We start from the raw sequence: 10,804 nt of genomic DNA, 5'->3' as shown, positions 1-10,804 counted from the left end.
ATTACGCATTGAACTAAGATGGGTGAATTGTGAAGGTTATACTGAAAATTGCGCTGTTTTAGCAGTTTGCTGTAAGGAATAAATGGTGCTTACAGCTGGTTTATGTGTGTGTATATATATATTTTTTTTTCCAAATTAAAAAAACCCCAAGAAAAACAACACAAAAAAAACTAAAAGACAAAGCAAACCAAACAAACTAAAACTAACAAAACAAAGCCCTAAATACTTTCCTCCTCAGCATTACTAGGACATCTTTGTTTACCCTAAGCACAAGTCACATTAGAAATCTCAAGGCAAATTCAGGCTTACTGGTTTTCGGGCCTGATTCTGGCATTCTTTTGTGGAATTAATTTAAGGATGACACACAGGTCATCATAACTCTTCTGGTTACAATATGTGTAAGGGACTGAAAGAGCAGCAGAAAGCTGTTGGAACACAGGGATCTGTCAATAGCCATTATTCTGGCTGAGCAAGCTTCAGAGCTTGAGGAGGAATTGTCTAGGAAACCCTCTACACTGGTTTCATTCCATGGGATATGAAAACACAGATTTTTGCTCTCAGAGTTGTGAAAGTTGTTGTAAGTAGGGGGTGAACCCTGTTGATTACTTGGCTGCTGGACTGTTCAGAGTTCAAAACTTGATTTCCAGAAGCTTGAACTATGTCTTGAAACAAAATTCTGCTACAGAGATCTCACACTGTGCTCTTGAGTCAGGCTAGTTAGTAGTGGATCTGCAGTTGGCATAACTGTAACATCCATGCAGAATTTATAGAGTTATAGAATATTCTAAGTTGGAATGGGACCCCAAGGATCACTGAAGTCCAAGTCCTGGCCCTGAACAAGGCAACTGCAAGAATAGCACCATGTACCTGAGAACATTATCCAAACTCTTCTTGAACTCTGTCAGGGTTGGTGCTTTGATCACTGCCCTGGGGAGCTGTCCCAGCGCCCAACCACCCTCTGAGGAAAGAACCTTTTCCTAATATCTTACTTACACCTCCCCTGACACAACTTCATGCTGTTCCCTTGTATCCTAAGAGTTAAGAGCTGAGGCTCCACTGTACCTGTAAAATCACTCTAAGTGTCATTTTGTCCTTTTAATTTGAAAATAGAAACTTCCTCCAAAACCATAAACTGTTTCAAGATGTACAGGTGGGTTCATAGAGAAGTTGTGTAAAACTGAAGTGTCATTAGCCATACAAAGTATTCTAGTAAAAAATGAGTCAGAAACCATGTGCTTTTGCAAATACTAGGTAAAAAGAAGTCATTGTGTTAAGGGCAGCAACAAGCATTCAAGGCAATAAGTACATATTGTGCCTGCTGAAGAGTTGAATAGTCTGTAACAGCATATTTGGAACTGCCTTGTGATTCAGTCTGTTTTCATTGTATTAATCTCACAGGAAGTATTTTATGTAAATATTCCTGTCTTTGCTTTACAGAAAACTTTAAACCATTTATATGCTATAACATCTCCGTGTATCCTCTTCATGGAAATAAAGTAGCAGCTCCATATTCCACACACACTTATATTCAAGAAAAAAGTATGTATTTCAAACTAATCATGTTGTGAAAGGTATGATGTAGTCTGTCTTTCTCAGGATGTATTACTTTTGAGCAATGTGGTACTGTCATTATTTGAAAGGGGTATGGAGATGGTGGGGGGAAAAAAAACCATGTTCCAGGCTTCCTGATTTCTGTTCTGTTCAGGGACAAGATTGTTCAGTATAAATTATGCATCTCGTGATACAGGTACATTGCTGCTTGAATCCACTAATGTTTTGTAAAGTTTACATACTGTAAAAAAAGCACTTGGGAAGAGTTAGGGGTTTTTTGAACTAGCTATCTCTTCAGTGTTACAACTCATTTAGACATATAATTAGACTTGATTTTAATGCTTGACTGTATTTGCCAGTCCTAATATATGAGGATATTCTACTCACAGAATAAAATGCATGGTTTGAAAAGCTTGCTCTTTGTTAAATCTTATAATGTAGCAAAATGTTTGCAGACCTGCACATCAAAAATCCTAAGAAGCCATGAGGTTTGTAAGTGGGTACCAACTGTGCATGAATGAGTGTATTTGAGGGGGGAAGGGGAGGAGTGTTTCTTTTTTTGTGGAAGTTAAATGTTAATTCAGGGATTTGTACAGCTCTAAGAATGTAGATTACTGGTAATTTTGGAATTTCATGTGAAGATGTTGATTTGTGTGTGTGCATGGATAGGTCTATGCAAGTGTGCACAATGAGCTACTGAACAGCATTAACTCCTAGGAGGAGGTAATGGAGTATTGTATGTTTGGGTAACACTAGCACAATTAGGACTGTGTTCATAGTGCTTTCCTGTTTATAGGTAACTGTGGCAGCACTCAGGGTTGTCAGAGAATGGGAAGGAAGTTATTTGTTTTAAAACTGACTCACAGAGAACTCTGAAGTTATGAGCAATGCATGTGTATTGTGTGAGCAGAAAGGCTTTGTCTAATGGAATGGGGCAGACTGGGGGTGCTGGAGATGCCAGTTGAATCTCAGCTCAGCCAGAGATGTCCTGCATACTCAGTGACCTTGCACCTGAGTTCCCCCATGAATGCATAAGGAAGTTTCACCTCTTGGTCTCTCCGATGTTGTGAGGGTAGAGTCTTCTAATGACCTCAGGGTATTCACATGCAGTAACACTTAGAACTGTGCAAACACCAGAATAGATGAGGGGAAGTTTTATCAGAAGAAATTCCCTATTAAAGAGGGTGAGAAAAATTAAGGACTACATCAGAGCACTAAGATGATGTATTTTCTTGACCATTTGTTGCCCCTAAAATTACTGGTATGTGTGAAGTAGCAGAGATGGATAACATTGTGGTGCATCAAATATTTTACTACTTTTTCTATTTTAAAATACTTCTGAAGGACCATCAGAAGGACCTGTGGCTGACACAGCTGTTCTGGGAAAAAATGAAGTCATAATAAGGTGGAAGGAGATTTCACTGGATAAAAGAAATGGATTTATCACTAACTATACAATATTTTATAAACCTGAAGGTGGAAAACAATTAAGTAAGTATATACTAAACAGCAATTCTTTCAACAGGGTTCTGACAATGTGCTGTCTGTAGATGGTTACTGTCATAGTTATTAACATGCTTCATTATTGTATGATATAAATATGTCTGGAAATACTGGTTCTGAAATGTGGCTTACATAAAGATTGAAGAAATGTTTAGTTTTACTGGAAATTATGGGGTATTCTAGTGAATAGTCCCTGCTTTTAATACTACATGTGGTTTTTTTCTCAATTGCTTTGTTCTGAACTCATTTTGCATAGCACTGCTTGCTCTCAATTTGCTACTAGTATTGTATTGCCCATGGTAGTACAGCCATGACTGTGGAGTACTTTGTCTTTTCTGCTTCTCAGATGTAAATCTGATGGATCTCTAGGTGATAAACATAATCAGTGTATGGCAGCACTTTCATTCGTCTTCCCTTTACAGACCACGATGGAAACTCACATTTAAGAGGCTTTTTGCAGATTGTTTGCCATTAACAGTAAAAAAAAGAAAAAGTAAAGTAAGAAGTAATTTGCATGATTATGCCAAATTAGAGAGTATTATTTGTGAGATATGTCCTAGACTCCCTCCATCTTCAGTCTCCCTTCCATCATGACACAGTTTTGGAGTCAATGAAAAAATTCATGGCAGGAGTAGAGGAGCCAAGGAGGAGCTGAAATATTTTGGAGAGTCAGATCTCGTGCATGGATCATGAGGGTTCAGTGAATTTATTACTTCCATGCACACCCTTGGAAGGACATGCTTTTAGCTTCTGGAACCATTCAGCTCCTGCAACATTTTGGTGGAAATTTTCTGTTAAAAATGTTCTTAGAGTCAATTTTATATTAAAAGCAAATTAGGAATTAACAGTCAAGAAGCTAAAATAAGCTGCCAAGAGATAGTTTCTTTGGACTTAGTTTTTAGTTCAGCTTCTTCAGATGTGCTTGATTCTCTGTGCTTGGTATTGCTTTTCTGGTCTGGGGGCTAGTAGAATAACTTCGACTGTATTCTTAATCTCCTACCTCAGGATTTGTATCCATACAGTCTGAAAGTGTAATCCTATCTATTGAGAACTTCTTTAGCTTAAATATCAGCAGAATCTTTCATGAAAAGTGTTTTTGTGACCTATATTTTTTTCCTGTAGAGTTTATGAAAAATGCTGTTGGATCACTCAGTGTTTAAGAAATCTTTTTTCCCTGCTTTTTTTTTCTGTCAGATTCAGTCCTCCGAATGCAATTTTTTCTGTCATGTTAGTTTCTGAGTAGTTTAATGCTGACTGCTTTGTGCAGGATCACCCTCAAGACATGCAGCCTCATGTTACAGAGATATGTTTCTCCATATTAGTTCTAATGTAAAGCAGACTGTGTCCATTTTGGGGTTTCAGACTGGTTTCTTTAGAAAATTAGTTCTAAATACCAACTCAAGGGAATTTAATTTAAATGGCAAAGCCATACTTGAAGTGATGTTTCTTGAAACTTCTGTCATGTCATATCATCTTGACAAGAATAGAACATGGAGTTTGTGCCAAGGTGAGTTCACAGATGGCCTTTTAAGTCTAGGACTACACTGCCCCCTCCTCGATTTAAGAAAAACTCTGTTTATTTTAACTTGGGACATACTGCAACATAACTTTTTTCTGAGTGTTTGTTGACTGAACTGAATGGTGACACAAATCAACTTTGACTTTATGCACCAGAAAATGTTTCAGTGACTGTAATTTCTTAATACAAATATGCTTTTGGTACTTACAGTAGTCATAGGATGACAGGATATATGCCCTGCTTAAAAAAATGTAAAGGTGAAGCACATCATACGAATTCCAGTATTGTAGAAGATATTTGAAACATTGAGTTCTATTCTAAAAGCAGTTTGAAACTCGTAAAGAAGTTCCTCTTGGTTTTGGCTTTCCTTTGACTTTACTGGGGTGAGATTCCAGTGCTGATAGATTGCATTCTTTTGGATGATCAGTGTCTAGCTGCTTGTACTAGAAATATAGTTAAATTTTACAAGCTGCAGAACCATTTTAAATTCTTAATTTCTGAGCCAACTATTTTAAGGAAGTAAAGTTCTCAAAACATTTTTTTCAGTGATGAAATAAACTACAGGAGATCATAATTCACCTGTCTTTAATATTAGCAAAAATATTTGCATTTATTTTTAGAAGTAAATACATACTGGTTTGGGTTTTTGCCTTAAACTTTTAAGGAGTGATAAGCATTGTTTAGTAATTTAAGTTTTCTCTGATAAGATTGCTTTGTATGCCGAATTGCCCTTAAAATACTTTACAATCTGTTACTATTAAAGCTGCTAAATGAGTGTACAGTTCCCTGATATAACACTATTTTTATGTGTTTATTGACATAACTCTCCTAAAAAAGATGAAACAGTGAACTCTGATGTTCTGCAATACAGACTGAAGTCCTTACAGGCTGATACACAATACCTTGTCTATATCATGGCAAGCAATAGAGCTGGTGGAACCAGTGGGGAGCCAAAAACCTTCAAGACTTTGAAACTGGGTAAGGAATATTCCAGATTAGTTACTGCTACTTTAAAAACATGTTTGGGAGTAAGAAATACAGGACATTGTTATTTAGGCATTATTAACTTTTGTGGGGTTTTCTTAAGTGGTGTTGAAGTAAACAAGGAAGAATTGCCAACCCTAGCTGAATTTGACAGTTTCACTGACCATCTCACAGACTAAAATCTTGGGATTAGAAGTCAAACCCCAAAGTCTTTATTTAGTTGTCAGTAAAGCTGTGGAGTACTATGGGTGTTTGTGGGAACAACAGTTTGTATGCTGTCTGTTAGGGGGTGGAATACCTAACAGTTTATTAAAGAGTAGACCTTTCCATCTGAGATATTAGATTATGTTGCACCTCTTCTGCTGTATAAGCTTAACTGACAAATGAGTGCCAGTGTGTGTGCGTGTAAATACCTTTTCCTGTTTCTTACCCTTAGTCTTAGACAGAAAATGCCAAGGAGGTTGGTATGATGGCAGCAGGCCAGAAGTTCAGACATTTCCACTTCTTGAAGAATGTTTTCAGTACCTTCCTAAATTGTCATATTGGTAGCCAAACAGAAATATAAAAATGTAGATGAGCTATCCTTAAACTTGTAATGGGGCTCAAAGCTAGTTTATTTTTTTTGCCTGTAAATTAATCTGCTAGTTTACTAGTAAAATACAAGGTGTGTTAGGTTATGCTCAGGTCAGGTCTCTTGCTGTCTGTACCTACCCTGGAGCTCTGGTAGTCAGAAGCTAGCTCAGACTCTGTTTCAGTCAGAGTAACTGTACTTTTTGTGATTTAAAATCTATCTGCTGCATTTAATTCACTAATTATTTGCTGTAACAGGCAGAAGTGGCACTATATGGCAGTTAACATGACTGTGAACCAACAGTTGCCCAGAGAGGTGGTAGAATCTTCATCATAGGTTGCTCTCAAAGGTTGGCTTGATATGACCCTAAGCAGCCTGACTCTAGTTTTAAAGCTGAGTGAGGTGACCTACAGTGGTAGGTGAGTGTGTAGAGTAAGAATGAGGTGTCCCCCTCTAATCTAAATTGCTGTGTGATTCTATTAAATAAAGGAAACATTAAAATGCAATGCATCTGTTCCTGGGACATCCTGAAAAGCCTCATTGTGACCTGGTTTTCTGGCTCAGTAACTGTGGCTTGTTGGATCCAAATTACTCATCTTTTGGCACATCATGCAATGCATATCATGCAGTATTCTAAGTAATTTTGGCTAGTTTTGACAGAGCTCTTTAGAATAGTTGTAATTAGGTGACTTGGATGTTGAAAGTTAGCTGTCTTAAGGGAACACATGACGAAATGACAAACATCTGTAGGCTGACTGTTGTTTTTTTTTCTCCAAAGATAAATTTGATGTTTATATCATTGCTGTACTTGTTGGAATAAGCATGTTGCTTCTGTTAGGCCTTTGGATGACATGCATTTTGAAAAAGCACACGTGAGTACATTTTCTGCTGTCCGAAACCGAATGCAACCAGTTAAAATTAACTCGTAAAAGGCAAAATTTTATATATCTTATAAATATTTTGGTTGGGTTCAGAAACCAGTGTAAAACTAAGGAAATAAGCAATTGGAGTAACAAATAAATAAGCATACAGGTTATACTTTTACTGAAGTTAATGTGCAATAGTCCAAAAATAGGTGTTAATTTTAGAAGGTTCAGCAAATTAGAACTAACTAAATAAGAAAAACAGATTTACATGTCACCTATATAATTTCATGGAACATAATATGTGCTGTTTGTAGTTCCATGGTCAGTCAAGTGAAGGGAACATACTTAAAGTCAGTTACTGAAAAATTAATAATACCAAAAATAAAGTTTCTAGGCACTTTTAATGCATCTGCTGGTATGGCCTAGAACCTATTTCACATAACATCTATTGCTTGTCTTTGCTACAATAGTATGACTTTTGTTAGTCTGTGATGCTTCCCTTGGGGTGTGAAGAAGCAATGGAAAAACTAGAACTCCCATCGTGTGAAAGCATTTGGATGCTTGATCCATGAGTATGGATCCATATCATGACATGATTCATCATTCTTTTATCTGCTGTCACAGATCTCCCCTGGCAGATTTTCAATTGCTTTCTCAGAGCATGGGATGTTAGTGCATCCCCATGATGACTGTGAGGGTTTTTTAGCTTATAAAATGTGCTTTTCTTTCACATGAAAAGTGCCTGAGTTTGTTTGGCTAAAGCTTGGTGAGAAGGTTAATATCTTAACTATTTTGGGGTGTTCTAAGCTGCTAGAACCAACATTGTTGTCAGTGAAGCATCAGGCAATAACTATAGCTGAAGCAATAAGTATAATTTCCAGCTCCTTTACTTCTTCATCTGTGTCATGTATTCTGGATTTTTATAATAGAAATAAACTATGTTTTGATTCCAGAGAATACTTTGAAATGCAGTTGAGTGTTTATATTCTTAAGCAGATCAAATTGCATTGTGAAGAGTGGTTTTCATTCCCTTGCATGTCTACCCCCTGTCAATGAGTGACTGAGTGAGCATCATTTATCTGCTGTTAACAGAGGAACTCAGTATAGCTCTAGTGTACTGTGCTGCTAAGGTCACTCCTAGAGGAGTTTACCTGAGGTGGTTTTTCACTGAAGAAACATCCTGAAACACGATCACAACAGATTTTGTGTACAGCTTTATTTTGGCAAGCTACTATTTCATATACTATGTAATAAAGTAATGTAATACAATAATACAATACATAATAAGAAAATGCTTTTGTGCATTAGTAATTTTTTCTGCAATATCTCTGTGACCCAAGATTTTTACTTGCTGACATCTTCTGTATTAAAATTCAATGTATGGGAAAATGACTTTATGGAAAAAGATTGTGTTAACATGGAAAAGAATTCCTTTGGAAAGTTTGGTGTTTTAGCAGTAGTTGGAATTCCTGGAGATTGGTTAATTTTATTTTTAATAATCTATTTCTTTCATCATTTGGATAAAATTCCTTTCTCATTTATAGGTTTAAAAAGGTTTGCTGGCCTGATATACCAAACCCAGCAGAGAGCATTACAGTGGAGTGGCTTCTGGCTACATCTGCGGTAATAATTGCCATTCTATGTGTTAAAGAATGGATCAGATGGAGAGAAAAAAGTCCTTCTCTGGCAGTCATTTTATGAATAACACCCCCAAGCCCTATGGAGTTTCATTCTTCTTTTTAAGTGCTATAAAATGCCCTTCATAGTATTTCATAATAATAGAAAAGATGCAGCATCCTAAAGTTCAGTTAATCCTATATGATAATGAAAAATAGTGTTTTGAAGCTACAAAGTGATTGGTGGACGTGATTTATTTAATAAAGTCAATTGAATTTGCACAGGTTATTGAGTCTACTGAATCAGGTTCCCACATTGGGATATCTCCTCCCTTCTCCACAACAAATGTATTGCAGCATGTAGTGAGATTTGGTATATTATTGTCCTAACATTTCTGTCTTTTTCATTGTGGAATATTTATTTCTCATTAAAGTTTTGATGTGACTTGCATTTGAATGACATGGAGTTGATCAGGTTTACATGGAAAGTGTAATGTGTGGAGATTGGGATTTGAAGTTTTTTTCTCAGAATTGGTGGTTAGATTAGGAAATATGGACACAGTCCAAGACTGATTCTGAGCCTTCATTGAAACTCCTGTTTTCATTAAGCACAGAAAACCTAACATGAAAGTGCTAACAAATGGACAGAATAACATTGTCATTTTAGTACTCAATCACATATAACACCATCTCAGCTGAAATGCACATGAACTCTTTATTACTCCACTTCTAAAACTGAGTCAAACAAAGCTCAAATGCCTATAATTTATTTATTAAAAAAATAAACCAATATATTGTTTATCCCTATGTAACTCTTCAGTTTATCTCTTTGTATTAACAGAATAGTTCACTATTGAAGAGAGTGGCATCTGAGGCTACAACTCGAGACTTTGAAGACATAAGTGTTTTGGAACATTGTTTTCCTGTGGAAAGTCAGGAAGGATCACTGCCAACGAATTACGAAGGTCATGTTTCTGAACGTACTGGTACTAATGCAAAAGGCATGATTAGTGGGGATAAAAAGATACTGTGTAATGAAGAAAATGAAGCTGCTAAATGTTTTTCGCCATCCATGCTTTATGTAATTACTGATGATTTTACCAGAAGTCAAATGGATTCAGCTCTGACCCCAGTGAAGGAAATCCAACCCACAGAAATGCTGGCAAACAATTTGTGTGGATCCCAACAGACTTCAGTTAAAAATGAAGAAAATGATGCTGAGGAAGATTTCAAGGTGGAAGATTTCAATGAAAAAGCAGCATTCAACCCATACCTTAAAAATTCTGTTAGAACAAGGGAATTTCTTATTTCTGAGAGCTTGCCAGAGCCCAGTATGGATGAACGCAAAAGCCAGTCAGGTGTCTTACCTCCTCTTCAGCAAAACGGTGCAGGACAATCCTACATAACATTGGACATGTTTGGGATGGCCACGGGCCAATAGCGTGAGAAGCCTTTCAATTGTAAAATTCTCCTGTGAGATATCTCTTGGCACTGCTGCTCCTATGTGTTTGTATGTTCTAACCTGGCTGGTCTCAGTTAATTGGATCAAAACACTCACTTCCTTTAAATAGCTGTGAAGTAATTATTTTCTTTGTGTTTATATAGGTCAGGGCTCACTTTCAGGGTGGGTGGGGTGGCTTTCTTTGTTTTGGGGTTTTTACCAGAGGTGCCTGTAATGAGGAAAAAGAAATAGCTTTTCTTATTTCTTAGTTCTATTGTGTTAGCCTTCTAAAACAGACTGATATTTGTCGTGGGACTATCCATCAGTGCAAGCAGCTAATTGATTTCCCCCTCAGGCAACCAGATCCTAAGCTCTCTTCTGGGGAAACATGGACTGACTTGAGCAGAGCCAAATCCTTTCTTCAGTTACATGAGTAGAAGTACTTTCCTGTTCTTATTTCCCTTGATTGTTTTGTATCTGGTTTTATGTGTCGTGTTCCTCCTGTTTCACAAATACCTGGTAGATTTCAGTGGTTCTCTTTCTGTATCCTGGCTCCTGAGTCAATGGTTTGGCTTACACTTTCTCTATTTTTTAATGAGAGCATATTTGTTATGCAATCTGAATTTGGGAAAAGATAGGGTTATGCTATCTGTGTTAGTTCCTTTCTCTTGTGTTTTTAATTATCCTCTGCATTTTCTGCTACTTTTGTCTCTTGTCTGTTTGCTGCTTTTTAATACTACCTCCTGCAGGATA

The 10,804-nt window shown here is 36.9% G+C and overlaps 1 protein-coding gene across 1 annotated transcript in view; it reads left to right on the top strand.

The window, feature by feature from the left end:
• IL31RA (interleukin 31 receptor A) overlaps positions 1 to 10,051 on the top strand; it is a 23,782-nt gene extending 13,731 nt beyond the window's left edge. The window contains exons 10-15 of the mRNA XM_009081846.1: positions 1,438 to 1,539; positions 2,896 to 3,042; positions 5,411 to 5,551; positions 6,907 to 7,000; positions 8,539 to 8,617; positions 9,452 to 10,051. Coding sequence (XP_009080094.1) covers positions 1,438 to 1,539; positions 2,896 to 3,042; positions 5,411 to 5,551; positions 6,907 to 7,000; positions 8,539 to 8,617; positions 9,452 to 10,051 — 1,163 coding nt within the window. The remainder of the gene's footprint in view (positions 1 to 1,437; positions 1,540 to 2,895; positions 3,043 to 5,410; positions 5,552 to 6,906; positions 7,001 to 8,538; positions 8,618 to 9,451) is intronic.
• Positions 10,052 to 10,804: the final 753 nt, after the last annotated feature.

Source organism: Acanthisitta chloris, unplaced genomic scaffold, assembly GCF_000695815.1.
Source record: "Acanthisitta chloris isolate BGI_N310 unplaced genomic scaffold, ASM69581v1 scaffold389, whole genome shotgun sequence".
Lineage (NCBI taxonomy): Eukaryota > Metazoa > Chordata > Aves > Passeriformes > Acanthisittidae > Acanthisitta > Acanthisitta chloris.
Note: the sequence above shows the minus strand (reverse complement) of the source record. Positions and strands in the feature narration are given on the sequence as shown.